Source organism: Zonotrichia albicollis, chromosome 4 (assembly GCF_047830755.1).
Source record: "Zonotrichia albicollis isolate bZonAlb1 chromosome 4, bZonAlb1.hap1, whole genome shotgun sequence".
NCBI lineage: Eukaryota > Metazoa > Chordata > Aves > Passeriformes > Passerellidae > Zonotrichia > Zonotrichia albicollis.
This window is the reverse complement of record NC_133822.1, coordinates 20,608,835-20,624,942: the sequence shown is the minus strand read 5'-3', so window position 1 is coordinate 20,624,942 and position 16,108 is coordinate 20,608,835. Positions and strand designations below refer to the sequence as shown.

At 39.5% G+C, this 16,108-nt stretch overlaps 1 protein-coding gene across 10 annotated transcripts in view; it reads left to right on the top strand.

Annotated features, from left to right (window-relative positions):
* Positions 1-16,108, top strand: part of TBXAS1 (thromboxane A synthase 1) — a 265,426-nt gene that overhangs the window by 167,040 nt on the left and 82,278 nt on the right. For all 10 annotated transcript variants that reach the window (XM_074539045.1, XM_074539043.1, XM_074539047.1 and 7 more), the window contains 3 exons: positions 1,495-1,583; positions 4,103-4,251; positions 6,204-6,334. In XM_074539045.1, the coding sequence (XP_074395146.1) occupies positions 1,495-1,583; positions 4,103-4,251; positions 6,204-6,334 (369 nt within the window). The remainder of the gene's footprint in view (positions 1-1,494; positions 1,584-4,102; positions 4,252-6,203; positions 6,335-16,108) is intronic.

Sequence of the window (16,108 nt, the reverse complement as noted above, 5' to 3'; positions counted from 1 at the left end):
GTAACAGCTACTTTTACCAAACACTAATCTGGCTCCAGAGCTGCCTTGTGAGACTGTGGCAAAACCCAAGTCGACCGGGCTTTGCAATGTAATTTCACTCATATAGGCAGGGGACCTTGAGAGCAGCTAGACACATTCTTGAGTCAGCCTTGTGCCTTTGGAAAACATATTGGATGCTCCTGCGTTGGCCTTTTGACTGCGTGCAGTCTTGCCCATGTGTTGAGATGGCAGAGTGCCTGTGCACGAAGTGCTGTGCCAGTTTCACAGAGGTAGAAGTGCCAAGCAAAATGGACTTGGCTGGGCAGGCTGCAAAGCTCTCAGAGTGTGCTGCGAGGCTGCAGTAAGTCTTTTTTGGTAACAAGAATGTCAGAGGAGTAGGATAAGTCTGTTCTCATGTTTGTTGACATTCTTATGCTGAGGGAGGTAGTTCAGGAAGGAAAGGCAAGTTTCTGTGTGTACATCGCTGGTGCTTGACGTAGTTGTTGAGGCAAGGCTCTGGTATTAAGTTGTAGGCTGCTCTTGGTAGTCCACATGGGAAAGAGCTGCAGGCTATAATTCCTTTTGGTTCATGGCTGGATTGCTGCTACCCCCTTCCTCTGTCCCCCCATTTGGTGTAATCAGGGAAGTGTCTGATTCCTCAGATGTAGGAAGCTAAAGAGACAGAAAGTGAGACTTTAATGAGTCCTTGATGTTTGCCTGTGCTGTGGTTTCCATGAAGCTCTAAAGAAGAGACTATTGCACTGCTGGCTGCAGCCAAGCTGGGGTTAAGTCTACCTGGCCAGCATGTGTCAGTGACTGGAAAAAACCCTTAGATGAATAAATTCACACAAATCTCCATTTAATGGCATCACCACTTGAGAAAATACTTTCCTGGTGCACCAATATCAGTTTGCCCTCAGCAAACTGATATTGGTGCACAAGGTAGTACCGAGGGTCAGTTTCTAGTTACATGTTAAGTTCCTCAAACTGGGTACTTTTAGTAGTATCCAGGGTCACTTTCTAGTTACATGCTAAGTCCCTCAAACTGAGAGATGGCAGGATAGAACTGATGCCAGTGCCTTTACAGGACTTTGGAAAACATTATTCCTTCTGCCCCAGAGCATTTGGAACCTATATGTGATGTAGTGCAAATAAAGATCATGCTAAATCATTGTTTGGAATGATTAAACAGAGAGGGGGATGTTTTTGCCTGAAAGGTCTCTGTGTATGTAGCCACAGTGGGGCAAGGACCAATTGTGAGGTAGGTTACACGGCATCTTGCATTTAGGCCCAGAGCTGGAGAAGGGCATCCCTGTAATGTGTAGGTTTATTTTGAGAAGAAAGTGCCAACATTTCATCTTATCTATGCACAAGTACCTAGTAACGCCTGCAGAGGAACCTGAGAGCTCTAACACATTTATCAGATAAAAATAATTAAAAATAATTATTTTTGTTTGGTGGTTTTTTTCCTTAACATTTTCATGCTTTTTCACAATTCAGTGTGTTCCTTTCCAGATGACACCCTTGATAAACAAGATTTGTGACACTCTGCTGTGTAATTTGAAAGTCTACGCAGATTCTGGCAAAGCTTTTGATATCCAGAGGTATGTTCAACATGCCAAAAATTAGTAGCAGATTATTAAAAAGAGGGAAAAAATCAATAGCAGCAGTTGTTCTGAATTCACACTTACTGTAGAAAAGATTTCTTTTTTCCTCCCTCACTTTAAAAAATAGAGATCATAGTTTAACGGAGGGTGTGTCTGATAAAAGCCTGTTCTTCCTGGGACAGTCATTGTATACTTGAAAAGTAATTTTGGTAAAGCATCTAATGTATTTCTGGCAGTTATTTAATGAAGTTTTAACAGCTGGAACAACAAAGGAAGGCTGCATCAATCCCTGTCCAGTCTGTTCTCTGCAGGCTGCCAATAATGTACAAACATAAGAATTGGTCTAGTATCAAATATATCTAGTCCATCACTCTTTTTTCCTTTTTTTTTTTTTAATATGAGGTTTTTTTGAGCACTTAATAATTCTTACCACATTCTTACCACATTCTTCATAACCCCCTCTAAATGGCATGCTAGCTTTTGGGGAAGCAACAGGATCAGTAATCCAGATGAAAATGCACCACTGATTTATCAAATGACGTTTTAATATTTTCCATATTGTATTTTCTCTCATTTGTTATGCATTTAATATCCTATTATCTTTTCTGCTGCTCTTTCATCAGAGGTCTTCACTGAGCTGTTCACAACACTATCTAGCCCCCTCTCTGAGTAGATGCATTTTCTCTAAGATCCTGGGTAGTAATGCAAATGCATTCTTTCTAACAGGCACTATTTTTGCTTCATTTTGCTTGCATTTCATTTGCTGAGTTGGTCAATGCCCTCTGAAGTTCTTCATGATTTTCCCAAACTGAAGCAGCACAAATAATTTTGTTTCATCAGAAGAAATGGATATTTAGCCACAATGTATTAATCTTTTTTCAAGTATATGTGCACATGCAAATGTGTGTGTGTGTATGCACAGAGATCTCTCTAATAAACAGCTGAAAAATGCTATGAAACCTCAAGATACATTACACTAGCCTAGTGCTGTGATGAAAATTGACCTTTTCAGTCCTTCCAGTCTTTTCCATTTTTCCATTTGTCCTTTGTCTTTGAGTGGTCTTTTAGCTATTGATCCATTATAGGGTTTCATCTCTCAAGAGACACTTTGGTAAAGACCCTTTGAAAGTCTAAATGAATGATGTTGACCGTCTCGCAACATGATATTTCCAGTTGTTTTACCATACTACCATTTTAGCAGGTTTGACATACTTATAAATGTGATTCTCATTCCCCTGCAGTTTTACAGAATTGCCTTGGGAGCTGGTTTTTTTAAGATGAAAAGACCTATCTGTAACCCCCTATGACCTTAGTTGTCTTTAGCTGTTTTGTGTTTTGCCAACAACTCAAAATTTAGTTTTTAATGTTGTTTTATTTTTCAGTACCTTGGAGAGGTAGATGATTGAGTCCTTCTGAAATTATTGTTTATAGCAATGCCCCCCCTTTTAATATTTTAACTTGTAATGATGTTTTTTATGTGTGTGTGTCTGTGTGAAAGAGTTGAAGAACAAAAGAAGTGAGTTTTGCATTATTCTTGTTATCTTTTAAATCTTCTCTGGTGTGATCAGAATGACAAGTCACAAAGATTTTTGTTTAGAAATACTGATTTACACAATTACTGAGTCACATAATTCATAGAATTACTGATTCACATATGTAGGATGTAATGGGCCTGGCTCCTGTTCTTCCCTTCATACATACTCAGATTAAAACATCAGAGAGTGATATTAGCCTTTCCTAAGGATCATGGAGGTACAGACATTGCTTACTTCACCACAGATCAGAAGAATCAAATTCCAAGGATATTTCACATTCTCAGTCCACCCATCTCAAAACTTAATAGAGCTGCTAAAGCCTACTAGGAAAATAAAGATGGTAAAACAACTGGATTGAGGGTGAGATATGCAGAGAGCCATTTAGTAAATTCTGATGTTTCTAGATCATGGTCCACAGATCATTTGGAGTTCTCAAAGCACTGGCGGCTCCTCTGCAGAGATACAGATTTCACATGGTGTCAGTTTCTCTTGGTTTTGTTCCCAGAGTTACATTACAAGGGAGGTATGAAGAAGAAGAAGGAAATCCTTAAGGACCTTAATTTTACCTAAGAACCCATTGTCTCTGAGAGTTTAGACTGGATTGGAAATAGGTGTGCAGTTAAAAATGAGAAAGGAATTATCTCATTTATTAGGATGCATATAAAGAAAATGCTTATGCATCTCTGATGTGTTACATTTGACTTCTAGGTCATAACAAATTAAATTGTTTTCAATAAAATTTTACTGGAATTACTGAGCTGTATGAAAATATGTTCACTTTGTAGGTTTGGAAAAACGGGTCATTATCAAGCAGCACCATTTGTCAAAATGATGGAAACATCTCTTGTTGGCAAAACTTAAATCTAGAAGCAAAAAGAAACTCAGTGGCAAAAATTAATGCTGTGTGATGTTTGTAGAAGCAAGATATTAATGGATATGTGATTTGTAGATAGTAATTTATCATTCTTCAATTAAATGCAGGTGTTACAACTGCTTTACCTTGGATGTCGTTGGTAGCGTAGCTTTTGGTACTGAAGTGGACTCTCAGAAGAATCCTGATGACCCCTTTGTTAAGAATTCCAGAACATTCTTTGAAATGTCTTTGTTTAAGCCTCTTCTCATTCTAATCCGTGAGTATAATCTACATTAGTCTACTTTCTTGTGGTAATTTCATAAAAGTCACTCTCAAATTGCAAAATTGCTTCATGCTGAAGCCAGAGTAGGAAGCATTATAGCTGACATTATTTCAGAGGGATTCAGAGTGCAATCCACAGGCCACTTCTACCCTTGAGATTTCCACCATATGCTCTGCAGGTCTTGTCACCATTAATGAAACTCCAGGAACACAATGCTCCTGGTTCATCTGACAGGAAAGTTTCTGGGTCCTGCAGTTTCTACAGTACTTGTTTTAATACACTTCTCACTAAAATAGTAATTGCTCTTTGGGACCTAAGTGCAAAGTTTTTGTGCACTTGATTTGCTTAGTAGAGGTTGAAATCCCACCCATTATGAATCCACTGAAGAAAAGAGGTGTAAGTGTATAAACAGATTGTGTAAGTACTTCCAGTTCTTTTTTGAACACTGTCCACAGCCTGGTAGATGGCTCTGAAGGATAAAGATCACAGGTGTCTTGAGAGAATGCATTTATTTTATATTAATAGATAAGCAGTGCAAGACTGGAGTATAAAACCATGTAGTTCTAGGGCATGAAAGCTTAGGCTTCATGGTGGTGATGATCCTGATAATTCAAGGGCAGTAAGAATCACAGCTGAGGAAGCCACAGCATAATCAAGGCTTGTGAGGTTTTATCATCTCGTTATCTGCACACAGTAGTATCAGGTGGCACAGTGGCAAAGTTTCCTGTGCCCATCTGATCCTGCTGGCATTACAGATTGCACCTGTACTCACAGCACATCAACTGTTTCCTTCTGGAGCTGTGTATCCAAATTGCCCTGGGGTTAGCATTTAACCTGATTGCAAAATGTGATTTGTAACCAATTTCTTAAGGGACAGAAATGTGCCCCTATACATCTAAGAGCAGTGTGTCTTTCATTAAAGAAAAGTTTCTGTAATGTTTGGAGTTGGATTCCTTGATTCTTCTCTTTCTGCTCGTTCATTAATGTGAGAATTTCCACAATGTAGTTGCCCTGTTGGCAGGACAGGGTTTTTTCAGTGATTGATCTGTTAGCCTTAAATTGTTCATAAGTTAGTGAGGAGTTTATTAGAATATAAGACTTCACTCAGGTTTCTAGGTTGTGACTATAAAAGTATGGAGTGGAGACCATCCTTTTGATAATATCCCACTTCCTGAGTCTGTGGCCTGTTTAGAGAAGCAAAATAAATAGAATCACACAATAGTGTTGGAAGAGACCTTAAAAAGTCATCTAGTCCAATCCACTGCAATAAGCAGGGATGTCTTCAACCTGGTCAGTTTGCTGAGAACCCCATCCCTCCTGACCTTGAATGTTCCCAGGGATGAGGCATCCACCACCTCCCTGGGCAAACTGTGCCCCTGTTTTACAAGCTTCATTGTAAAGAACTTCTTCCTTATATCTAATCTGAATTGGCTCTCTTTTAGTTTAAACCCCATAGTCTTTGTCCTGTTGTGAGAGGCCCTAAAGAGCCCCATCCTTCATATAGGTCCCTAATGCTGCAGAGCTGTAATCAGGAATGAAAACTACCTAACTCCACATGTTGGTGCCATAAGCTGCTGGGCCAGTTCAAGATCCCCCAATTTCCCTATGTAATTGTCCGGGCAGGTAGGGGAATAATGCTTCCCTTTGTTATAGTGGCTTTGTGACACCAAAAATCTGAACCAAAATCCTGAGGCATCATGGAAACAAGCTTGGACAGCATCTGTCTGGAAAGGGAGTCTTGGCCAGCAGGACATCTCCAAAAGGGAATCCTCTTTTTCTTCCACCCTCACAGGTTACTAAAGGGAGAGGAAGAGAGGAAAAATCAGTTTTTAATAAAAGGAACACATCCTACTTGATAAGTTTTATAATATTAAGGAAGAGAAAGGGTGACTATTATATGCCCTCACAGTCTGATTCAATGTTTTCTTCTTTGCAATCTCTTACAGTTTCTTTCCCTTTCGTAATGATCCCATTGCTACGCATTTTTCCCAACAAGAAACAAAATGAACTTAATGAATTTTTTATCCAAACCATAAAAAATGCAATTGTCCACAGACACCAGCAAGATGCAGCTCAGGTAAGACTATTTCTGTGATAAATATATGGATATGCAAATGTTTTCAGGAAAAACTGGAAGTGGCATAAGCCTCTGTTTGAAAAACAAACTCAATCTCTCTGAACATTCAAAGTGTTTTAGTGAAGATTTGATTAATTTTTAGCTTTGTGTACCATCAGGCAGAATTGTTAACACATTCCAATATTGCTGCTCTTAGTATTTCTTTTCAAGTAAGGATGCAGAAAAGTTGCATCTGGGATGCCTTCTCAGCCCAGTTTCTAGACCCAGAAGGAAGGGTTCAGCCTATGGAGTATTTTTTCTGTCCTAAAGTCATGTGTCATGTCTACACTACTTTTCCTCAAGGACTAGAGGGGGAAAAAAATGCACTGAGTGTTTCAACCCAGTTTCTCCCTAAGACCTGAAGCAGGTTTGACAGAGCCCTGTGCCAGTTCCTGCTGCTTTGGAACTTGGGAACAATCTGAGTGTCTGGTTGGAACAGCCACTGGAGCTGAGATGGCTAAAAAGAAAGGTAGTAAATAGCACCTGAAATGTGCAAACAAGTGGCTGCCATTGTTAGCAAATCATTTGTTACCTCTTTTTTTGGACATAAGGCACTCTGAGGAGGTTTTTTGTGCTTGTTTTTGTCAGTCTTGTTTTATAAAGTATGTGAAGGCATATACACTTTTCATTAAAGTTTTTCTATTTTTGATATATGAAACATTTGGAACGTAGACCTCTGCTTTGGTTCTGTGATACAAAAGTTTGTTTTGGACAAAAGAAGAACAAGCATGAAAGGAAATTAAATTCCAAGATTTCTTTTAATTTAATTTTATTTTTCCTTTATTTTCCTCTTTTTCCATTAAGTTTCATCTCATTTCATTCCTTGACTTGTCATTTCATTCCTTTCATGAAATGAAATCCCAAGATTTCATTTAATTTAATTTTTTTGCATTTCAAATAATTTAATTTTTTAATTTTAGTTTTCTAAATTTAATTTAATTTCATTGCATTCTTTGATTTGGCGTGTCATTTCCTTTCACAAAATGAAAGCCATTTTGTGAAAGAAAGGGAAAAGAAATCTCAAGATTTCATCTAATTCTATTTTGGTATGTTTCCTTTAATTTCTTTAAATTTAACTTCATTTCATTTTAATTAGTTCCATTGAATTTATTTTCATTTCATTCCTTGACTTTTCATGTTCATTCATGACATGAAATCCCAAGATTTCATTTAATTCCTTTGTTTTATTTAATTTATTTTCATTTTTTAGTCTGTTTTTTTATAAAAATTTCATTTCCCTTTATCCCATGATGTTTCATTTAATCTAATTTTATTATTTGGTTTTTCATTTTATTTCATGAAATGAATTTTCATTTGATGAAAGGATATGAAATCTCAAGATTTCATTTCTTTAGGTTTCCTTTCATTTCTTTTCATATTTTTTCATTTAATTTTTTTTGCATTCCACTTCATTTCCTTTTATTGCATGAAGTTTCATTTCATTTCTTTTCATGGAGGAATATGGATGTGTAGTGAGAAACTACAAAAAGAATATCAGTGAGAATTCCAATTTTGAGGTGACTGAAACAAATTTTTGCGTAACAATTGGCACAAAACACACAACATCCACATGAAGGATGTTAATATTGAGGTGTAGGAGATGCTTCTTGCCTCTCTGAGATGAAGAGTAATGCTGATGGAGTAACAGCACAGGAGAGACTGGATCCTCCCAACTTATTCTCACAGCTTCACCCCACAGCTGCCTCTTTTCAGGATAAAATGGATTTTGGTTTACCCTACTTCCAGGACACATTTAAAAAATTAAATTTATATTCAAACATATTGCTGCTCTTTGACTTTTTCTGCCGTGATGTCTCACTTCCACATTTGTTGCAGTTTATCACTACATGCTGCTTGCTGTTCCTTCAGCCCACCTTTGTTAGTTTTGTTTTTCTTCTCATCTGAGGGATGGTAAGCACCACTGACTGACCACAAACAATTGGTGATTCATAAACAGGGTTCCTGGCCCAGGCTGAGTGCTGCAGGAATATCTTCTGGCACTGATGATGTGTATAAACTGCTTGCAGGCACCTCTTTTCTACTGCATGGGTCCAGTGTGAACTCTTAATGGCTGCAGATGTGGCTGTAGGTATGGACAGCTTTAAATCAAAGATTCGTGCCAATGGGGTCTGCATGGAAAGTCTGTTCTGTATATGAATTGTGAAAGGATAAAAGGAACAATGAAACAACCTAATGTGGAGTAAAAGTGGTTGCTGTGTAAGCTGTTATTAATGAAGTGCAGAGTGTTTCTGTGGCTGTAGCACTGAGGGGGTCCATCATGGCCTAAAGCCTTCACTGTGCTGGTCACTCCCTTAAACAAGGGATAGCACAGAAAAAAGCAAGATTGTAGTGACAAGATCAAAAGGCAGAAATCTGCATAATGCAGCCTGTTTGCAGGCTACAGAGGGTGATGGGCCAGAGGTTTAAGGATCTATTGGGAGGGATATTGGGAGGTGCTGTGAGAGATAACACATGGCAGTAGCTGCCCAACATCAGGACAATGTGGGGGAAAGTGCAAGGTCTGTGTTTGCCTTAGCAGTGTGTGCACAACTCCACGGCTGCCTGCAGACCTGTCTGCTTCTGGGCTTCTGCTTAGTTGGCAAAATTGGCATATGGGAGCTATTTCAAGTGCTAGGAGTTAGCCCATTAGGGACAGATTTCTTAATGCAAATTAAGTCTCCTTTGCAGTTCAGGATCATTATTGTTCAAAAGTGACTGAAAAGTTTGGAGCTTTCTTTTTTTTTCCTTTTTCACTGCCTATATTCTCTACCTGCTTATAGAATTTTGAATGTTTTAGGTTGGTGGCACATAAGTCTTGTTACAAATATAGGCAACTAATATTTGCCAGAGACATAAAAATGGCATGTAAAACAGAACAAAATGCAGCTTTTATTCAATTTCATGCAGAAATTAAATCTGTAGAGATGAGGTGTCCCAGATAGCCCTGCATGTGAATGGGAATTATGTCCTCTGTCCTAGGTCTCAAATGATGAAATGTACCCACTGAAACCAGTTGGAGTTTTGGCACTGAATTTTAATAAGGCCAAGATATAACTAGAAGCCAGTGGTTCTTTGTGCTAATAATGAGAGCTATAAGCAAAGTCTTATGGTCTCCCTGAGGTGCATTAGGCCAATGGGTATTCCTTAGTTTGCTACACTCCTAGATGTTACATTGTGTGCATCTTTTACTCCCCATTGATTTTATCACCATTAAAAATGCTTTGGGGTTCTTTTCTTAGGGGAGGGGGGAGGGAGGATAAAAAAAGCCTTTGGAACAAACTGTAAAACAATGAAAAGCTCCAGACAGTGATTTAGCTGAAACTTGTCTTCCTCTCATCTACAGCTAATGTGAACAAAGAATAAAGAAAGGCCAAAAAACAATGTGACAAGCAAAGTCAGCCTGTTATCATCCCTGTTCTATCAGTAAATGAAACAATGCTTCTGAATGCCTAAAGATAATCCCTTGGGTAGATAGTAATTTTACAGCCCGGTTTAGATCTAATAATACGCTTGCAGCTTATATGAGATCTGTGATGTCACTTTCTCTCATCCCCTCGGTTAGTGGTGCAGATGTCATTTTAATTATATATTATCTTTCTGTGGTCACTTAAATAATTCTAGTCCTGGATATTCCACTCATTTGGCTTATGTACAAAAACATTTAATGCCTGTACTTTAGAAATTTTAATACATTACATTTATTCATGGATTCAAATTATTGTAAAAGGCTTTTCCCACTATTTACAGAAGAGCAAATTTACCCAGCTCAGAAGAAACAGCACAAATTTAATGCACCACTTAACACCTACTTTAAAGGATCCAGCAAGATTTAAATGTTCAAATACCTTACCCTGATTATCTGTGCAGGTTTAAATTTTTCCCTGAGGCAAAATATTTCCAAAGACAGGGCAGATAGACTATTTGTTTACTTCAATAAATGATACTTTGATAGATTTTCATTTAACAATCTGATATGCAAGTTGTTTTTGTGTTAGAGCTATTTTGATATCCTGTTACACCTTCTTAACCTACTGGTTTCTTTTAAATTATGATGTCTAGATGAAGGAGTCTTTCATAGTGCTCAAAACTGAGACTCCTTCAGCAACTGTGGGTTGAAACCAAGCCCCCTGTCAGCAGATAAAAGTCCAGAGTTTCATTTGTAATCCATAGTAATAACAACAAATGTACTGTAACAATTTAAGGCTATTGATTATTTTTGAAAAATCACAACAGACCTGTGGATAAATCCACTATTGAAAATACACATCCTTTAGCAAGGAGAATTGGAGAATTCATAGACACTTCAACACATATTTCCTCTGATATTTCCTGATTTTTCCAATCATACTGTCTGCTGTGAAAGCATAATTCAAGGTCACATAACCCTAATGCCAGGCCAGTAGAGATCTGATGATGTTTCTCATGGCCATCAGCAGCTTCTTGGTGTTCTCAAGACAATTTGGAATGAGAGGGTGACAAAGCACAGGGAAAGTATCACCAGAACTATTCACTGGCATCTCAATTTGCTGTTCAGTCAGTCTGGCTGGAGACTTATGGACTACTTGAGTGCTTTTAATGCAAAGGCAGAGCAGACAGAAGGAACAACATGAGAAGAGTGTGAAGGCTGTGCTGCTGGGAGCCATGCTTCCCTTTGAGCCCTGAGCCACTCAGAAACTGGACAGTGGTGTCAGTCCTGGTGATGATTTGGCCTCCTTTTAATTGGTGTGGCTCTAGAATGTTCTGTAGTCTGCTGTGCCAGGTATAGATCAAAAGAGGTTGTCCTCTGGTCAACAATTGCAACCTCCTCCAGTTTTCCCTGCTTTCCATCCTCATTCCTGGCCAGTCTTTTCCCTGATCACTGGTAGCTCCAGTCAGTGGCTCTGCTTTTCCCAGGCTGCCCATACACCTGGGCAGGCATGAGGGATTCCTAGTGAGTGGAAGTCCTTTGGCTTTTCAGCATCTGACCTAAAAAGGTCAGAAGACTGCATTTTGAGTAACTCTGAAATTAAGGTATTTAAATACTTGCAAAGGAGGACGGACTTGTCTTGTTCTATGAACTAGCAAAGAAAATTTGCTTTAAAGAAGAGGTAACTTTTAGTATTTTTCTGGGAAATTATGGCTGGGTTAGAGTTTTAATCTCTGGTATACAGATTCCCAGGGATAAACATGCAATGATCTCCCCTAAGGGGAAGAGGGACATGTGTGTGTGTACCTGCATTCTGGAGGATAAGCGACAATCTGAAAACCTAATTACTGTGACATTCTGTTCTTTTCTCTTCCTTCCCCAGTAGTTCCCTGGAGTCTTTCCTTTTCATGAACTAATGAACTATTTTATTCAAGAGCTGCTTGAAATGAGTTGAGCAGAGGTAATCCTCCTGAAAAAGTCTGATCCTCTGCTTGTCAAGGGAAAACTATACAATTACAAAGAAAAGTTAGTTAAAAATTTGCTAAATACTATGTACATTCCAGCAGCTATGTGTGTGTGTTTGAACTGTGTAAATGTAATACAGATGTTTAAAAGTAAATATTTTTCTATGGAAACAGCAGATGGGAGGATTAGACACCTTCTGATAGCGTGCAGTATTCTTGCCTTTGTAGAAAACAAAGCAAAACTTGTGTTAGGAAGAAGGTGGTGGCCATTTCAGGATAAATAATCTAATTTTATTGATTAATAAAGTCAGTAAAACAAAGGATCGGTCTGGTCCTTTTGTTTTTCTTTTGTTTTTCTGTTGGAGGGATGCTGTGATTTTGTTCTACTGGGCTGTTCTCACAGTCTGATCATCCCATCACCTTTGTCAGGTGGAAGTGTGGACTTTCCAGAGAGGTAAATGTGTGTTTTAAAGATATAGAGAAATGTGGGCTAAATATGGAGTTGAACACGGTTCTGAAACCTCTATTTCTGCTGCTTTTAGCAGAAGGGTATAATTGCTCTAGAATATGTTAAAAAACTTGTGAACATTAAATCTGGTGTCTGTGCTTGGGCAGCATGCAGTGATTCTGAGGAAAAAAAAATGTAGCATTATATAAAAAGGAATTTTAGTTATTCACCTTAAAAGTCAAGCCATTTGCTTGTGGTTTGTCATCCTTCCTTCCCAAATTTGAAGAAATTTAAAACAATATATTTTTTTCTTAAAGATGTAATGAGTTTTATAACTTTCTCAGCAGTTCTGAAGTGAGTATTTAAACATAACAAAGCCACAAAACCTTGAATGGAAATGAACTTGAAATCCCTATTACTTTTGGGCACTTGTTGAGATTTATTGATCACCCTGTTGATATATTTCCAAGAGGGAACTACAGGCTTACCAAATGCAATCTTTGGGTTTCAGACTGGGGCTGAAGTGTCTGGCTGAGGTTCTTTCAGTATGAGATGCAGCTCTGCAGTCTCTCTGCTCAAAAGAGATTAAGGACAGAACAAGTAACAGGAGTGGTGCCTTTCTTGCCTCCCCGAGGTGTGCAGGAAGAGTTTTGCATTACTGCTGCATCTGTTCCAGTTCTACAGCCCAGAACAGCTGTGAGCCCAGGCCTTTGTGGGCACTATGGCCACAAGAAGTTAGCAAATGTCTGCTTGGTTGCCTGCTGCCAGCAAGCACAAGCAGCTCTGCTTGCTGTTGCCGACCCTTTGCTCTAAGGCAGCGTTTTGCTGTCTCCTTGGTTGTGGCTCAGAGTGCTTCATGGACTAGACAAGGAGTGGGCAGATGGTATCACGTATATATTATCTGCCCCACTCCAGCAAACTCTGCAGCAGCCCTAACAACATAATCCTGGCATCTGTGATTCTTTCTCTGATGCCTCCACCTCTCTCCATTCCCTTTTGATTTTTCTCAAGCACTGCAGTGCATCTCCACTTCTTCAGGAGTGATGTCCCTATCCCATAAATCACACATGCCAGGCACCTCAGCTACACTCTGGGGTTGAAAGTGCCATCTCCATGACTTCTTGGAGCATGGCTCACACAGAATCACAGAATCATTTAGATTATAAAAGACCTTTAAGTTTGTTAAGTCCCACCCATTAACCCAGCACTGTCAAGTCCACCACTAAACCACGTCTACCAAGTGCCACATGTACATGACTTTTACATACCTCCAGGGTTAGTAATTGAACCCCTTCCCTGGGCAACGTATTCCAACAACTGACCACCTTTTTGGCAAAGTGTGGAGGGATAGAATGTAAGAAAATAGTGCAGAAGGTAGTCTGACTCCTACAGCTGAGGAGTTGCAGCTGCACTAATCACCAAAGATTAGGAACAGGCCTGCCCTTAATAGGCCACAGCTGTGTCCAATAAGAAGACAAATGCTACAAAAGAATGGGTTAGCTGGGTGAGAAGGGAGCTGCAGTTGGTTAGTTTTGTGGCGAGGAGAGTTGGAGTATGTTGGCTGTGCTGTGAGGAAGGAGTCAGTGCTGCAAGGAGATGCCCCTGAGAAATCACCAAGAAGGTAGGGGAACTTTGCAGTAAGATGGCAACAGCAAAGAGATTTTTCCTAATATCCAATTAAAAACCTTCTGTGGCACAATTTGTGGCCATCTCCTCTTGTTGTATTACTTGGGGGGAAAAAAGACCAATCCCCACCTAAGTCCAGCCTCCTTTCAGGTGGTTGTAGAGAGTGATAAGGTTCCCCCTGAGCCTCCTTTTCTCCAGGCTACATAACCCCAGCTCCCTCAGCTGCTCCTCATTGGGCTGGTGCTCCAGACCCTTCTCCAGTTTCAGCACCCTTTTCTGGACATGCTCCAGCACATCAATGTCTTTCCTGTAGTGAGGGGCCCAGAACTGAATACAGCAGTTGAGGTGCAGCCTCAGCAGTGCCAAGTGCAGGTGATGACCATGCTGCAGTTTGCAAGAACATTGTGCTAATGACAGAAAGTAAACTGAAGCACCAGATGTTCATGGTGTTTAATCTGGTTAAGTCTTTGCATATCCACAGTTGCCAAGAATGATCGTGCAGATAGTACCAGGAAAGTGTGAGTATCTATGCAGGAAAAGCCAACTTCACTTTCTAAGAGATGTATGCTAGAGCTCCTTCAGAGGGCCTTCAAAAAAACTAAGTTTCGCCCTTTCTGGGCAGAACAGGGGAGGTTCAGATGCTCCCTGTAGCACTCTTAATCCACAGGAAGTCACTAAACCAACAGGATGCCTTCAGAGGTAAAAGGAAAAAGGACTTAAGTACTTCTGTCAATAAGTTTTGCTCTTGTTTTCCTCTTGTTTTCACCAGTTGTTGTGGGAAGTGAAGATGGACATTTGGCTTTGCCAATCTACAGCATATGAGAAATGTCTTATTTGAGAAGGGTGGGATCTTTAGCACTGAAAAAAGGCTTTGTCATCTAGAGTGAAAATAAATGAACTCACATGTTCAGTCATTGGTAATGTCAAGGTTTTTAATGACTTTCAAGAGTTGTGTTTTCATGGTAAAATCAATCTCTTAAAATACTGTTTATTGAAAATCCAGGTCAAAAGATAGCTTAAGGACTCTTTCAAATAATGTTTGCAGTAAAATTTCTCTGAAAAACTGGAAGAGGAAAGAATTGAAAGGCAAGCCGGCTTTTTCAAAGAAGCCACCCCCATGACTGAAGGAGCGATGAAAATCCTTTTTTCTTTTTATTCCTTCTTCTGGGTGCTGGTTGTTGTGGTGATATCTTATTTTTCCTCTTCTTGGTACTGAAGGGCATGGAATGGTCACAGCTCTATTTTATGTGTCCAGTAAAATAAGGTGTGCAAGAGCTCATTGTGCTGTGAAGATGGTGTCCAGAGAAAACTGGCCTTTGTCACTGAGTTTTGTGGTGATGTGATGAGCACAAGCAAAAAAGCAGAGGATAACAAAGCAAAAGAAATTAGGAGGTTGCTTCTTATAAGGTCCTGGGTCTCTGCCATGTAGACCTGGCTCACCTCATCATACATTTTTTGCTCTACCCTCCTTTATGATCATGAAGGGACCCTGTGCTTGCTATCCAGAGTGAGGTTCAAACATTGCAAATCCTGTTTATGCCTGTGGTAATTCCCTGTAGGCAATAACGTCAGTGCTGGCCACTTGTCCCAGCCTGATCCTGTGCTAGTAATGAGTATTCGCAGCATGCATTTCAGTGTCTGATTAAATCTTTCTGAAAGGCCATCTGTTTGAGGAGGATGTGGCATTGGCTTTAATACTTTTTATACCTAGTACTCAATGCTGCTCTTTCATGACCTTAGACATAAAGTTTGTCCCCTTGGTTAGTTAGCAACTTTTCATGATACTCTTATCAGAGAAAATAATTGAACCAGGGCTATTGCAACCTGGTGGGTCACTGTATATATTTGGGGAAATGTTCCTGGATGCTGAAGCTACAGAAATTTCACATAATCAATGAGACTTTGTTGTGTTCAGGGCTCAGAAAAAGGTCTCCCTTTTCTGGAAAGGGAGTAAAGCACATCCAGCTGCCTTTCTTTTATAGCACTCAGAGTAGAATCTGATGTGGTCATATATCTGTTGGTACATGCCAAATCAGTAAGTAATCTGGCCTTTCTGCTGCATGTTTTCATCTGTGCAAAACAGCCAGCCTAAGCAGTGTTAAATTTGTCTTTCAGGGTCATCTTTCTACAGGCTCGGAAGCACAGTTTCTCTTTGTGATTCTGTTGTCATAAGGCAAATTTTGCCCAGCCTATCTTTTCCTGCTTCCTGTTTTTTCTTTCCCTTCATGGTATGGTTTCACCATTCACCCCTTCAGCTGAAAGGGAAAATTGTTACCCTGAGATTGTGCACA